The 15872-nt window shown below is 47.9% G+C and overlaps 2 protein-coding genes and 3 non-coding genes across 7 annotated transcripts; all 5 read left to right on the top strand.

The window, feature by feature from the left end:
• The first annotated feature begins 1296 nt into the window (after positions 1 to 1296).
• LOC6600482 lies at positions 1297 to 4186 on the top strand. Its single transcript, XM_002025637.2, has 2 exons — positions 1297 to 1522; positions 3519 to 4186. Exons 1-2 carry the CDS (start codon positions 1426 to 1428, stop codon positions 3773 to 3775), a joined length of 354 nt encoding a protein of 117 aa, XP_002025673.1. The 5' UTR covers positions 1297 to 1425; the 3' UTR covers positions 3776 to 4186.
• Positions 4187 to 6170: 1984 nt separating this feature from the next.
• On the top strand, positions 6171 to 12633 carry LOC6600484 (splicing factor 3B subunit 3). Of its 3 annotated transcripts, XM_026991867.1 has the most exons (11): positions 6171 to 6273; positions 6555 to 6820; positions 7117 to 7482; positions 7717 to 8191; positions 8255 to 8589; positions 9221 to 9528; positions 9706 to 11683; positions 11871 to 11929; positions 12121 to 12170; positions 12351 to 12415; positions 12481 to 12633. In XM_026991867.1, exons 2-7 carry the CDS (start codon positions 6595 to 6597, stop codon positions 11680 to 11682), a joined length of 3687 nt encoding a protein of 1228 aa, XP_026847668.1. In that variant the 5' UTR covers positions 6171 to 6273; positions 6555 to 6594; the 3' UTR covers position 11683; positions 11871 to 11929; positions 12121 to 12170; positions 12351 to 12415; positions 12481 to 12633. The 3 variants fall into 3 exon arrangements, with proteins under 3 accessions (XP_026847668.1, XP_026847670.1, XP_026847669.1); XM_026991868.1 differs by lacking the exons at positions 6171 to 6273; positions 6555 to 6820; positions 7117 to 7482; positions 7717 to 8191; positions 8255 to 8589 and adding an exon at positions 8836 to 8906; XM_026991869.1 differs by lacking the exons at positions 9221 to 9528; positions 9706 to 11683; positions 11871 to 11929; ... (1 more) ...; positions 12351 to 12415; positions 12481 to 12633 and adding an exon at positions 8769 to 8891.
• LOC6600489 lies at positions 11719 to 11800 on the top strand. Its single transcript, XR_048154.2, has one exon. It is a non-coding gene; the product is annotated as a small nucleolar RNA Me28S-Gm3113 (small nucleolar RNA).
• On the top strand, positions 11966 to 12051 carry LOC6600490. The gene has a single exon (XR_048155.2). It is a non-coding gene; the product is annotated as a small nucleolar RNA Me28S-Gm3113 (small nucleolar RNA).
• On the top strand, positions 12206 to 12277 carry LOC6600491. The gene has a single exon (XR_048156.2). It is a non-coding gene; the product is annotated as a small nucleolar RNA Me28S-Cm788 (small nucleolar RNA).
• Positions 12634 to 15872: the final 3239 nt, after the last annotated feature.

A 15872-nucleotide genomic window follows, 5' to 3' on the forward strand; every position in this document is an offset into this window, starting at 1 on the left:
CTGCTGGCGAATAGCCAGCATCTGTCCATGTACTTATTACCGGCACTGTGCCCGACTCCTGGCATGCAATAAAATCAAGATGGACTGGACCCAAACAACATTGTATGCCAGCGACTAGTTTTCATTAAGCGTTACGCCTCCTGGCGACCGGCGACATCTTGGCGTCAGCCAAATGGGGGGATAATGAGCATTGCAGGCCCCGCAGTTCAGGTTCGACGACCTTCTGGGATGGAATGGGATGGGTTGGATGCACAGGCACATTCCCCAACACCTTCGATCTGTGGATCTGTTAACTTGTGATAATATCAGATCTATAATAAAATACAGATAATATGGAAAAGATGGAGGACAAGAATGTGCTCTGTAACGCCCTTCCACTCCCCCACATAACCTTGTAAAGCAGATTCTTACAAAAAGGGTCTGTGGAAAGTTTCAGGGAAATACATAGGTATGGAGATAGAAGCTTGGCTGATTTCAATTACTTATGAACCCCACTCCATGCCGTGCCCCCTCGATTGGATCTTCTCGGTGAGGGTGTTACGATTGTTTCCGAACCGTAGAAATACTTAAGCGGCAGTGCATCCAAATTTGGCATGAGCTTTCAGAGGCATTTAGCACTGATTCGCTCGGCCAGCAGCGGATTCCAATGGAGCGATGGAGCGATGAGTCGCTCAAGTGAGGCTCGTCTCTGGGATGGGATTGGTATGGTATGGAATGGGATGTGATTTGATTTGATGCCCATTTATGAATCCGTTGGGCACCGCGCGGGTGGGCGGTCTACCTGCCCCACTCGCATTCCCACGCCGCCTAGGCACAGGTACTGGCGTGGCACGGCCCGTGGCACACCCAGGCCGAAATGGGAAAACCATTTGAAGGGGCCGTGGTGGGGAGGGGGGCCGGATAATTAATTACACGAGGCTGCAAAAAATAATGCAGAACAATGGCCCGATCCCGAGCCCGAGACCGATCCCGGGCCCAAGCACGGGCGATGGTGAGGGGTAAAAGCATTTCGCCGGATGACGGGTGATAGCGCTCCAAATACTTAACCGCAGACGGGCAGAGGCCGAGAGATTTATGGCTTTCGTCCAACTCTGGAATATCCCAAAAAAAAGCCCAAGAGATCTGGCCAAAGACGATCGAAAAGAAAACATGTGCTTCGCGAGAGCCGCAGACGAAGCCCCACCGCTGGAGAGCACCAGACGGATCTCTCTGCCTCTCTCTATGTCTCTCTCTCGGCGTCGGCCCATAAATATGAGTCGCTCTGGTCAGGTAGCCTCAGTTCGTGTCTGAATACCAGCCCGTGCACACAGCCTCTGAAAAAGCCTGAGATTTTTTTTGCTCGCCAATCGCGTCAAGAATTGCCAGTGAACGCCATACGAGAGTGGAATCCAGTCGAGTCCCAGTTGAAAACCAAGAAATTCCAAAATGCATTCGGAAAAAGTTTGTGCCGCCTTCGCGCTCCTCGCCTGCCTCGCCCTCGTCGAAGCGGCCGTCTACAGCCAGCCCGCCATCTTTCATCCTGGTAGGTATTCGTGAAGGAGTTGGGATGGTTGGGATGGGTCCCTCAACAGTCTCTCGAGACGGTGGGAAAAGCCTCTGGCCATTTGAGATCAGTTTGTTTTCTAATCAAGTCTGTTTTGATCGTAAATTATGCAAAGTTTTTCTGAGACATGTGAAAAATTCCATTAGTTTTATGCTCCGTTCAACCCGTTCGGATCGTTGTTTATGGATTTTTCTAATTAAGTTTTCAATCAATTCTTCCCCATAAACGACCTTTGCCAGCGTTGAGAAACAATAAAAAGCCAAACAAAAAACATTGATATCAGTTGTCAGGCGACTTTTCTGATTGATTTACGACACGGACGAGGCCTAACATTACCTCATTTGGAGGTTACAGTGTCCTCGAGGGTTCTACAGAAGACCCAATCCCAATCCCAATCCCAGTCGCAATCCCATTCCCATTCTCATTCTGAAGAACTACTTTCGGCGAAACTTTGACGTCAGTTGTCAGATGGAATTTGACTGCTATTACGTTTTTTCGGACATGTGATTTATGGGAACCGATACAATCTGATATTTGGGTGCTTTCGCTGACGTCAACGTATGGGTATAAACAAAAGAAAACGATCGATTGTTTCAAACAACGCAAAAGGCGGACAAAACACAAAAACAAAAATGAAAACAAAAACAAAAAGCATAGATAAATCGAAATTTGTCATCTTTTTGGCCCCCTTTTCGACTGTGTAGCAGCTACAGATACAGATACAGATATATGTAGATACATAGATACGCAGATATGGATTTCGGTTTGGGATTTGGGTTTTTCGCATTTGCCAAAAATTAGCATAAGAAATGTGCTGACGGTGGGGTATTATTCAGGAGATCGGCTCATTTGCATCGCTATGCGGATTTGAGTTAGAAAAATTATCGCCTATCCATCGCTGGGCATTCAGCCATCCAGTAAGCCAGTCAGTCAGCCAGTCGGATCGGATATGTTGTATTTTCCTTCAGTATCCCCCCTCCCGTCTGGCTGAGTTATTCATACGTGAAGGTCGTCGGACGTCTTTGGCCCGTACCGGGGCGGGGGGGAAATTCTGGCATCTGGTTCATCCACGATTCACGATTTAAGATTCACGAGGAATTAGCGCCAGCCCAGTTCCCAGTTTAAAAATAGGCGATGAGTTCACGCGAGCCGCTCGGTTAATTGCACAATTGGGAGTGAGAAGGAGAAGGAGGAGAAGGAGGAGGTGGTGGAGGAGGAGGAGAATGGTAAATTAATGGCATGGCGAGTGTCATTAATCAAACTTACCTTTCTATTCGGCAATTTACGAGAGTATTTTTGAACCCAACAACTCAACAATTTCAGCCGCAGGCCATTCGTTATAAATAAAAGTACGAATACGAGTACGAGTACGAGTACGCTCCATCGACGTCTGTCAGGTTGTATCAGGGGGCAGGGGTCTGAGAGAGAGACTTAAAAATAAGTATGGCCCAATCACGAGTTGCCTGCGGCTCGTATTTCAGATGTATTTATAACCAGACCTGGGCCCCTTCAGATCCAAACTCGGGTCTACTTCGAGTCGCACTTCATTGTGCCAATTTTCTTGTCGAATGACTGTCAAGTTTGTGTCTTGAGTCTTTCGTTCGATCCGCTTGGGCGAGTCACGGAGCGACAGGCACAGACTCCTACACACTGTAGGATCGGCCAGTCAGCCAGCCAGCCAGACCCTGCGGCCCATCTATATTGCATATTCACTGATGGAGGGGGTGGGGGAGATTGCACACGCTCGAACAGTATTTAAATTTTTCCAGGCACACAGCACAGAGCACAGAGCACAGAGCGATTTATAGCCACTTCCTCATAAACCGTAACTGCGACGGGGGGACAGACAGCGCATAAATATTGTAAAATACATCGACGGGGGAAACAAAGAAGAAGAAGAAGAAGAAGAGGACTTTAACCACTTCCGCTTTAACTTTTGCTAACCTTCCGCTCTCCATCTGGTCCTTTCTTGCAGCGCATCCCGGCAAGTGCTTCGACAAGTTCACCAGGCGAGCGATGCTGCCCGACAAGGAGTACAAGCCGAAGGGCATCTGCGCCAGCATGACGTGCAGCCTCGAGGCGCGGGAGATCAGTATCGAGACCTGTCCCTACGTCGAGGCCCCCGGCTGCGAGGAGCTGCCCGCAGACGTCAACTGGAGCTTCCCCAAGTGCTGTCCGCAGTTCAAGTGCGTCGACTTCAAGACCGGCAAGGAGTTTGTCGTCTCGCTGTAGATGCAGCATGTAGCATACAGCATACAGCATGCCACCTGCCACCTGCCACCTTCCACCTGCCCCAGTCCCATCCCCCATAGTCAGTTGAAACTGAAACGTGATTTTACATGAAATGTATTCGTAGATTCGTAGTGCCTCTGTGTGCCTGATTTTGAGTGAGAGCGAGCCCGAGTGAATGATTCATCTAACTTCTTAATTTATTTATTGTAATTTGTACATAACACCCAATCCAGTCCGCATAACCCCCTTGTCGGCATTGTCTTCATGTTTTCATGTGTGAACAGAATTGTAGTTTGTTTTGATTTATTCAAAAGTCCCTGTATGCGATATTTGCAAGTATGACTAACTTTAAACATAAATTGTTTAGTTCTTAAGGTTTTAATTAAAATAAAAACACGTACATATACATATCTACACATGCACATACATATGTTTGATCTTTGGGATCGCGTCGGATGCCATGCCATTGTCTGGATGGGGAGGCAGAGCAGCGTCATGTCCAAATATGAACATTTTTCTCCGCCGCTCACGAGTGTTTGCTCTGTCCACACGACTACTTCCACCCGTATTACGCGGACATCTGTTTTCGGACTTTGTCAACAAGAGCCGCCAGAGCGACAGCAACTGACTCATCTGCGGGGCATTCATGGCATTGGTAAACATGGCACAGTCCGCGCTTGAAACGCTCCAGAGGCGAGCACCAAATACGAGCAAAGGTTTATTGCTCGGGGAGTCCAACGGTTGCTGACTCTGCGCCTGATGCGACTGTTAAATTTTATTTTCATGTTTATAGTCCCAAGCGGAAATGCCTAATGCTATCGTACGGCCCGCTATCGCCCATTGGGAAATGAGATAGTTCTGGAAATCTCTTCAATATACTAGTATCTTAGAGCCATTTAAATAAACTTCTTGATTGATTTTTGAAAAGCTTTAAGTTGGCGCCACATTTTATTAACATAAACAAATGTAATTTCCGCGCAGCTCTAGCGACTATACAGTCGAAAGTATCTATTGTTTGTTGCAGGGTTTCTCTCTTCGAACATGTTCGATCAAACCCAAAGTCGATCGCTTTATGCTTTACACTTTACTTCTCCATGATTGCCAGGAAACTCGAATTTAGTATACATATGTGTTGGCGCGCTTGCAAATTCTTTGTAATGTACGGAAAAATAAGTTGAAATGGAGAAAAATTCAATTTGAATTAAAATCCTATTGCTGAGACGGTATATTTCTGTAACGCCCCGGCCTCTCTCCAGCACCATGCTATACCTCATAATAATTTCTGATCAAGAGTTTTATTCCGATCACAGGAACAACAACCACTTTCAATTTGGCAATCAAAGCCAGATGAGCAGTAAGCAACTTTTTATTTTTTAATTGTTGCAAAAATACGTTGCATACTTTTGGGGTTGTTCAAAAACGGAGTCGAGGAATGACGGGGCATCTAAGATGATTTCCGATCATAGAGAGAGAACGTAAAAGAGTGGGTATGAAAATAAACTCCACGAATATAATGAAACTTGAAGAATTTAAGCGCAGTTCAGGTGAAAGAGTTCGTAGTTTTTTTCTAAGTTAGGAGGAAGGATAGGATGGACATACAAGGAAAATTAAAAATTTCGTTCAAGGATTTCAACTGTTTGAAGAAAAGGGGTTTAAGTGGGATAAGTTCGTTTTATATTGGTATATTGACGGTGTATTTTGAAAATTAGACAGTATATTTCTGAGTGTAAGACCGTATATTTGATCACCATGTCTAGCCTTCACCCCTGGCAAAATTTATAAGTATTTCCAGTATTTAAGACGCGTTATGGACCGGCATCCTCTTGTTGAATGCACCAATGTAGAAATCGTGTATAAATGCTATTTAGGGCCATGTCCAGTCCACTAATTCGTGACCAGCATAGAATTCCTAATCGATTGATATCAAAATCTTAATTTTTTCAAAAATGTCAGAAAAAATGCATGTCAAAGAGTGGATAGCGGATGTTTTTTCACACTGACGCTTCCATGGGGCTTATATGAAAATAAAACGGCCAAGCGTTCACATTTCTACTACAGATGTCGCTCTTGGTAATTACATGAAATTGTAGTTACAATGTGGAACTGTTGCTCCTTTTTCAGTTTAAACCTTATTTTTTAAATAATCAAATAAAGATAAGTACTTAAAATAAGCCAGTCTTGTAGGAAAGCTGAGGGCCCTAGCTAGCTAGTAATATTTTTTAAATAATTCGTCAGTATATTATGACGTATATTTTGGTATATTTCTGAGGGTCAGACCGTATATCTTATCGACAAAACCGCGGTCACACCGTTTTCTTCTTCTGGACACCGAAACAACATCGCTGTTCGTCCATTTTGTAGATTCTCTTTTCTCTTTGCCACCGAAACAAAGCAGTTGTGTTGTGTTGAAAATGAAGCCGGCAGAGTGATTGGTTAACAATTTAATCTGTTGGCATCGGTGTCGCAATGAGTAAAATCATCAATTAAAACGGGAAAAGGTAGCTATTGGAAGATTAAACTAATGATATTTCCTGATATTAAGATAATTATGCACAAAGTATCTCCAGAAATCAGAAATGTCTGTGCTTTGGTCGCAAATTAAGGCGTGCTAAATTAACAAACAAATGCTGCTTACTAGCATCGTTAGGCGACACGAATACACCAACTGTGGCCATGGTTTTCAAAGCAGTACAAAATTACCAAAAATATCTTACAATATTCGAGCATTTTTTCACGGTGACTGTACCTAACCTCAAATGTACTTTGGACCTTCTTGCAGCTTTGGTTATTGAGTTGAGTGAAAATCCAAAAGCCCCATCATGTATCTGTACAATTTGACGCTGCAGAAGGGAACGGGCGTCACGCACGCCGTCCATGGCAACTTCTCTGGCGGCAAGCAGCAGGAGATACTCCTGTCACGTGGCAAGTCGCTGGAGCTGCTGCGGCCCGACTCGAACACCGGCAAGGTGCATACGCTGCTCTCGACGGAGATCTTCGGTTGCATACGCGCTCTGATGGCCTTCCGTCTGACGGGCGGAACAAAAGGTTGGTAAATGTAAGGAACAATTGTTGACTTAACCTCGTTAAATGTAACTGAAAGACGCACAAAACCCTATTGAGGCAAAAACTCGTGTAGTTTGCCACAGTAAGACCTTGTTAAACCCGTCTACGTGCGAGAGTAACCAAAAAGACTTGGCGTCGCATTTGCCATAACCCCAAACACGTGGTATGGCGAACTGAAACTTCGAGTTACACCCGAAACCTAACCTCAAAATGGGGTCACCACTACCGCACTTCCGGTCCATTTCTAATTGGTCTTGCATCTTCTTCACTCTCATTAGATTATATCGTTGTGGGTTCTGATTCTGGCCGCATTGTCATTCTGGAGTACATGCCCGCCAAGAATGCATTGGAGAAAGTGCATCAGGAGACCTTTGGCAAGTCTGGCTGCCGTCGCATCGTGCCGGGCCAGTACTTTGCCATCGACCCCAAGGGTCGAGCCGTGATGATTGGCGCAGTGGAGAAGCAGAAGCTGGCCTACATCATGAATCGCGACACGCAGGCGCGCCTGACGATCTCATCTCCGCTTGAGGCGCACAAATCCAACACTTTGACCTATCACATGGTCGGTGTGGATGTTGGCTTTGACAATCCCATGTTTGCCTGCCTGGAGATCGACTACGAGGAGTCTGACTTGGATCCAACGGGTAAGCATCTTCCACTCTCTCCATCTCTCTTTCCCTATTAGCGCCTTAATTCTCAGGGTTTGTGGATTAACCCACCATCGACACCTGTCTGTACTTGGCGCCAGAGAAATTGTCGATCACTGAACCATTGGTGTTGCTGTAATTGCCTAGCCACACTTCACTGATTTGTGACCCACACTTGAAACTCATCTCCCGACTGAATATCGAACTAACAGATGTTTGATTTCCTTGCAGGCGACGCTGCACAGCGCACTCAGCAGACGCTCACATTTTACGAGCTGGACCTGGGCCTCAACCACGTGGTCCGCAAGTACTCGGAGCCTCTGGAGGAGCATGCCAATTTCTTGGTCTCTGTTCCTGGCGGCAATGATGGACCCTCTGGCGTGCTCATTTGCTCAGAGAACTACTTAACATACAAGAATCTCGGCGATCAGCACGATATACGTTGCCCGATCCCGCGTCGTCGCAACGACCTGGACGATCCCGAGCGTGGCATGATCTTCATTTGCTCGGCCACGCATCGCACCAAGAGCATGTACTTCTTTCTGCTGCAAACCGAGCAGGGGGACATCTTCAAAATCACCCTCGAGACCGACGATGATGTGGTGTCGGAGATCAAGCTCAAATATTTCGATACGGTGCCCCCAGCATCGGCCATGTGTGTGCTGAAGACGGGCTTCCTGTTCGTGGCCAGCGAATTCGGCAACCAGTAAGTGGAGTCTTGTGGCCTTTCTGGGGCTTTAGCTAATCGTTGCATTCTTCTTTTCTGCAGCTATCTCTACCAGATTGCTCATTTGGGCGATGATGATGATGAGCCAGAGTTCAGCTCGGCCATGCCCCTGGAGGAGGGCGAGACATTCTTCTTTGCGCCACGCACCTTGAAGAATCTTGTACTGGTGGATGAGTTGCCTTCGTTTGCACCGATCATTACCTCCCAGGTGGCTGATCTGGCGAATGAGGACACGCCCCAGTTGTACGTTTTGTGTGGCCGCGGTCCGCGCTCGACATTGCGCGTGCTGCGCCACGGCCTGGAGGTCTCCGAGATGGCCGTCTCCGAATTGCCCGGTAATCCCAATGCCGTTTGGACAGTGAAGAAACGAGCTGATGGTGAGTTTCGTATTCTGATGCTTCTCTCTCTAAGATTAAGGCTCTAGAACGTAAGAATGAAGGATCGTTTCTCTAACTCAACTGGTGCATTGATGATGATATAGAATACGACTAGCTTTACACACACGATTCCAAACAAGTCCCACAAGTTATCAACCACCAGTTCTCTCTTATTTCAGGCGCTTAAACACAGACGTCAGTCCGTCAACTGTTTTGTTGTGTGTGACTATCGAAAAAAGACAAAAAAGACCCGCTCTATAAAGCGAACACTTGTCGAGCTTATGTAAAATTATGTCTTGTCTTTTGTGAAACGATAGGTAAGGCAACATTTACACTGCAGCTCATAAGTCAACAGATACTACCTACTATACTACCCGAACTACTACAACAAAACACTATTGTTAAATACCTTTAAGAACATATCGTTGAACAGACGGACACGCACACACATTGAACATGATGCGATACTTATCAACCGTGTTTCAGCTGAATATCCATTGATTATAGCTTGATAAACTGATTATTCAATGCTGTCTGTCGTCTCCTAAGCTATGAATACCTCGTCTAGAGCTCCAATCGATCCCCCCATATTGATGTCCCAAGTTTTGTCTTGTTTTTGCCCTACTTTTAGACGAATTCGACGCCTACATCATTGTGTCCTTCGTGAACGCCACGCTGGTGCTCAGCATTGGTGAGACCGTCGAGGAAGTCACGGACAGCGGGTTCTTGGGCACCACGCCCACTCTCTGTTGCGCCGCCCTTGGGGACGACGCCCTGGTGCAGGTCTATCCAGACGGCATCCGTCACATTCGCTCCGATAAGCGTGTCAACGAGTGGAAGGCCCCCGGCAAGAAGTCCATCACCAAATGTGCCGTCAATCAGCGGCAGGTGGTCATCACGTTGTCTGGACGGGAACTGGTCTACTTTGAAATGGATCCGGTAAGCATTCGATGGAGAGAGGATACTGCTCTTACCATGCCCTGATGACAAGAACACGAAAAGAACAATCATGTTGAGACACTCTGTGTCCTGCAGTGCTGAGCTTTAGTTGCAAAATTCTTGGGCTTTTCGGATAATGTATGCACAAAGCTAATGATATGTCTCCTTTATTTGCAGACTGGCGAGCTAAATGAGTACACAGAACGCTCCGAAATGCCGGCAGAGATCATGTGCATGGCCCTGGGTACAGTGCCCGATGGCGAGCAACGCTCATGGTTCTTGGCCGTCGGACTGGCGGATAACACTGTGCGCATCCTCTCGTTGGATCCGAACAACTGCCTGACTCCCTGCTCCATGCAGGCCCTGCCTTCGCCGGCCGAGTCGCTTTGCTTGGTGGAAATGGGACATACGGAGAGCACTACCAGTGCGGGAGCCCTGGATGACGATGCACCACCACAGCGCAGTGGCAGCAACAAGGGCACAATCTATCTGAATATTGGCCTGAGCAACGGAGTGCTGCTTCGGACTGTACTCGACCCGGTCTCTGGCGATTTGGCAGATACGCGAACGCGTTACCTGGGCTCTCGTCCCGTGAAACTGTTCCGCATCAAGATGCAGGGCGCCGAGGCAGTACTGGCCATGTCGAGTCGCTCCTGGCTGTCGTATTACCATCAGAATCGATTCCATTTGACGCCGCTCTCCTACGAGACACTGGAGTATGCCTCGGGCTTCTCCAGCGAGCAGTGCAGCGAGGGCATTGTGGCGATCTCAACGAACACCTTGCGCATCTTGGCCTTGGAGAAACTGGGAGCCGTCTTCAATCAAGTGGCGTTTCCCCTGCAGTTCACGCCGCGCACATTCGTCATTCATCCGGACACTGGGCGCATGCTGATCGCCGAGACGGACCACAATGCCTACACGGAGGACACGAAGAGTGCTCGCAAGGAGCAGATGGCCGAGGAGATGCGCAGTGCTGCTGGCGACGAGGAACGCGAGCTGGCCAGAGAGATGGCGAATGCCTTCATCAATGAAGTGCTGCCCGAAGATGTTTTCTCGGCCCCCAAGGCAGGGCTGGGTCTGTGGGCCTCACAGATCCGCTGCCTGGACGCCATGCATGGCCAGACGATGTTCAGTGTGTCGCTGACCCAGAACGAGGCCATCATGTCGATGGCCATGGTCAAGTTCTCGGTGGCAGCCGATGGTCGCTACTATCTGGCCGTTGGCATTGCCAGGGATCTTCAGTTGAATCCGAGAATATCCCAGGGCGGCTGCCTGGACATCTACAAGATCGATCCCACGTGCTCCAGCCTGGAGTTCATGCATCGCACAGAGATCGATGAGATCCCTGGCGCACTGTGCGGCTTCCAGGGCCGCCTGCTGGCCGGATGTGGGCGAATGCTGCGCATCTATGATCTCGGAAAGAAGAAAATGCTCCGAAAGTGCGAGAACAAACACATTCCCTATCAGATCGTCAACATCCAGGCGATGGGTCATCGCGTCTACGTTTCGGATGTCCAGGAGTCTGTCTTCTTCCTGCGCTACCGTCGGGCGGAGAACCAGCTCATCATCTTTGCCGATGACACGCATCCCCGATGGGTGACGGCCACCACACTGCTGGACTACGACACCATTGCCATCGCTGACAAGTTTGGCAATTTGAGTATTCAGCGCCTACCCCATTCCGTGACTGACGACGTGGACGAGGACCCCACCGGCACCAAGTCGCTGTGGGATCGTGGACTGCTCTCAGGTGCCTCCCAAAAGTCGGAGAACATCTGCTCCTTCCACGTGGGCGAGATCATCATGTCGCTGCAGAAGGCCACCCTCATTCCTGGTGGGTCGGAGGCTCTCATCTATTCGACGCTCAACGGAACTGTCGGTGCCTTTGTGCCGTTCACCAGTCGCGAGGACTACGACTTCTTCCAGCACCTGGAGATGCACATGCGCAACGAGAATCCCCCGCTATGCGGCCGCGACCATCTCAGCTACCGCAGCTCCTACTATCCCGTGAAGAATGTCCTCGATGGCGACCTGTGCGAGCAGTACCTCTCCATTGAGGCGGCCAAGCAGAAGAGCATTGCCGGGGACATGTTCCGCACCCCGAATCAGATCTGCAAGAAGCTCGAGGACATACGCACGCGATATGCCTTCTAAGGTGAGTTTCCCCAAATGATTTTGATTGATTTTTGGTTGCGTTTTTGTGATGAGATAGCAATTACCTTGGGACACCTATGAAATGCCTTGATTAGTGTAAATTTTAACAACTGAACCAAAGATTTCTCATGCTTTCGATCCAATTCGATTTTGTATGAAATATTAATTTTATATTATTTGTTTTCCAGATGAATATGCAGCAGAAGTTGGGCAAGTCGTCGGCTGGAATGAATTCCTTGTGGAAAAGGTGCGTTTCTATTAATTTTAAGGACTTGGGGACTCTATTATTTCCAGGATGATTTACGATTTTACCTTGGGACACCTATGAAAGACCTGTGATTAGTGTAAAGTTATATTTAGCTGATAAAAACCAACTAAAGTTGGAATTACTGTACCATAGAATATCTTTATTTAACATTTGTCTTTATTTCATTGCAGTTTTTGGCCAGAAGACACCACAAATGCCGCGAATCCTTAATGATTTTAAGGTGAGAATTGGCTTTAATTGAACAAAAAAATACTCGTTCAATGATGATTTATTTACATATGTTAGACTAATGAAATAATTTGATTGTAAATTCACAACTGATGCAATAATCAATCATTTTATGAAGAATATCAAGTCCTAAAACACTTTATTAATGCTTGAACGTTCTTTGCCTTTACAGATTCCTCTCACATATTCGATTGATTGGCGATTCATAAACATAAATCTAAATATTTTATACCTTAGGTAAGTTGTTTAATTATGGACTTGAGCTGGAGCAAAACTAATTCTGGGACTCTCTTCTCTTGCAGTTTTTAATTCACAAAAAAATCCACAACCACTAAACGACTGCCTATTTATACTAGTATTTAATTCAGTGCAAATTCAATATTTTGCACAACACCAATTACCCACATTAGCATAGAAAGTAAATATTTTAAATAAAATACGCAAAATGAACAAAAGAATGTCAAACAATTTGTTGGGGTCTCGTCTCGTGCCGCCTCTGTCGTTGCGTCTGCGAAGTTTGATGTTGCTCGCGGCTCGGCTCGGCCTTATTATGGCTGGTGGGGCCATTACCATGTGCCGGGCATTATCTTCTTGGCCTTGTTTGCTCTCCATTCCGCACTACGTGTGCCTGTGCCTGCGCCTGCACATCGTCGTTCCCCGCTCAGCGGACGGCGAGTGGAATCCCGTTATGGCAACAAGCAGCAACAAGAAATGTCTGCTAAACGCCTCGTTCTGGGGCTGCAGTGCTTCTGTGACGCTTGTGGTATGTACGCAAAGCAAAATTGTTGTAATTTGTTATGTTTTGCAGCATAAGCACAGTAGTTATGCAAATTGTCGCTCGGCAGCAGAGCAGAGCAGAGCAGAGCAGCGAGTCAGAGCCCCTTGGTGGTCGATCGCTTGCCAAACAAGTGGCCATGCGATGCAATGGAATACCATTCCAGGGGAATCAGAGTCAGCCTCGTTCCCATCCTGCCACAGCCACAGCCACAGCCACAGCGACAGCCAGTGGCAGTTGCATCTGTGCTATGCCATCTGGTTAAACGATTTATTAACTTCATTTCTAGATCATTAGATCGCATAACACGGACATTCATCACTTGGCACTGGTTTTTTGTGCTCTTTCTTCTCGGTGAGGCTGCTGCTGGTGCGGCACGGCACGACACGCAAGCGCAATCTCTAGTCAGCATCTACGCATGCAATTCGCGCCACATGTTGCAGCCAACGATCTGCAGCGGCGATAAGGACAATCAACGCTTGGCGCAAACACTTGGCACCAGGCCATAGTCACAGCCACAGCCACAGCCACGGCCACAGCCCTGCAACAGCAACAGCAACAGCCACTCCAGCCACGCCCAGCGCCACGGAGCCATCCAGGGGGAGAGCAAAGGGGCAATTCTGGGGCAGATGAGTAGATGGTCAGCTGGCGATAAGACAATGGCCAAGACCCAGCAGCCAGCGGCCAGCAGCCAGCTCTGGCCTTTTGTTGTGGGGCGTGTTTTCTGGGCCGCGCGCATTCGGTGCTCGTGTACTCGTATCATTGTTTGGGGCGATCGCAATCTGCCGGCCAGAGATCGTGGAATCAGAATCTTTAGTCTCTGGCCAGACAGACCCCTAGCCCTCGCCCTCGTCCTCGTCCTCGTAGATGCTTATCACATGGCGTCGCTCAAATGCCTTGCGTGATAAAATTTCGCATGAACTGCTCCACGACTACGATGGGATGTGGATGTAGATGTGGATGTGGATGGGGCCACATGGGTGTTAACGCTGCAACTTTTCAGCTGTCCACGATCTGCGTTTGCGTGTAAGAATTTTCTGCGAAATTTTGCTGAACACGCTGAGATTTTAATCAGATGTCTGGAAAAAGGGGACTGCAACTATGGTCGGGGATGGGATAGGATCTGTGGCCGGTGGATAGTGTGTGCGGATTGCCAGGCCGACCGACACTTTCGCTGTGAATTAAATGCTCATTTTCGCTGAACGCTGAACGCCGAACGCCGAGCGCCGAGGTGCTTTTCCAGTCACGTCTTTTCACAGTTAGCAACTTTATTAAAACTAACGGGCATGGTAAATAATTAAAACGCAGCTTAAGAAAGAGGGGGCACAAGCGGAATCGCAAATTGCTTACCATGTAATAAATAGAATCATCAGGCATCAGCTAGCCGCTGGGGGCAGCGGATGGGAGGGCCTCATCCACATACACATCATCATCATCATCACCACCAGAGGCAGCAGGAGCAGCGGCAGCAGCAGCATTATTTTAATTCACTTAGCATCGCTGACGTTGGTTTTGGCCATGTCTTCGGCCTGGCTGGGGCTGCTCCTCCCTGCCCTCCACTCTACTGCCACTCCAATCCACTGCCTCTCCACTCCGCATAGACAGAGATGTGAGCTTGAGCTTGAGCTTGAGCCGGTTGCTGGCAGCTCGACAAACCAATTATAAAGCGTAGATTTTGATGTGCACGTGTTGGGAGACGGAGATGGCAACGAGAGAGATAGAGATAGAGAAAGCGATCTCTAACCCGAAGCGGGTATATCCAATTTGATCAGCGGCCAATTAGTGCGGCGTTGTATTGGCCACGATCTTCCAGAGCTCCAGGAGGGGGATGTGACTTGAAAATTATCTTCGAGATCAATGCGGAAATATAGAAATTGTATTCTGATCTTTTTCGGGGTAAAAGTTCTTAAATTCCTTCTAAATGACAGAAGATTGGAAGAACAAAAGGCATATAATACGGACCAGACACTTGCTTGAAGAAAAGCATCTCTTAAGCCTCCACCGCTGATCCTTGATCTTTAATCTTTTCGTTAGAGCCTTCCACAGGTCGCATATGAGCGGTGAAACACTGCCTCTTTCAGTTAATCCCCCACTGGGGACCCAAGGAGGGAAGAGTGACACTCACATAAGCGGCAGAAGAGTCAAGTCCACAACTGTTGATTGCTGTCAGCAGTCTTTCCCCTCGATTCGTAGTCGTTGCTGCCACAGTTGTTGCCTGTTCTGGTGGCTGTTGCTGTTGTTGCCATTGCCATTGCCGTGGCCGGTGCTTGGGTCTGGGGCTCTGGGCTCTGGGCACTGGGGTCTGACCCCATTCAATGTCATTAACTCGGTCCAAGGTCTGTTTGTGTGCTTTTTTGGTTTTTGGCTGGCCCCAAAGACTCTGGCAATTTTCGCATAATTGGCTGAAAATTATGAAATGCTGCGAGGGCTGTGCCCCAGCACTGTCGCTGGTGACTACTCCCTCCCAGCTGGTGGTTGTGGTTGCATCTTCATTCGTTGTCTACTGAACTCATTTGAACTCTGTGCCTGTTACCTCCACGCTCTCAAGTTGTCAGCACTCGGATCCGAGTGGTTGCCAAGCGGTGCCCTGAGGGCAGAACGATGTCTTCATGGCTCTCGAAATGGGTTTGGCCCGGCCTGAGTCTCGCTGCCTTCCTTTCACTCCGATCTGCAATCTCTCGGATCTGGGAATCTCGGACAAACCTCAACTGTAAACGTTTCAGTCACTTAGTCAGCAATCTGTTGCATCTAATTGTCTCTGCAACAAATTACTCAATTCCAGCCAGATGTGGCAAGAATATCAAGATCCGTCGGACACAGACGACCGGCTGGTCAACAGGTTTGACATAATTTTCACTTTAGTTTGTTTTTAAGAGCACAAATTTGCACGCAGCTGAAGGATGCGTCCACAAGCGGATG

This window comes from Drosophila persimilis, unplaced genomic scaffold, assembly GCF_003286085.1.
Source record: "Drosophila persimilis strain 14011-0111.01,24,50 unplaced genomic scaffold, DperRS2 tig00000686-arrow-arrow-pilon, whole genome shotgun sequence".
In the NCBI taxonomy this organism is placed as follows: Eukaryota; Metazoa; Arthropoda; class Insecta; order Diptera; family Drosophilidae; genus Drosophila; species Drosophila persimilis.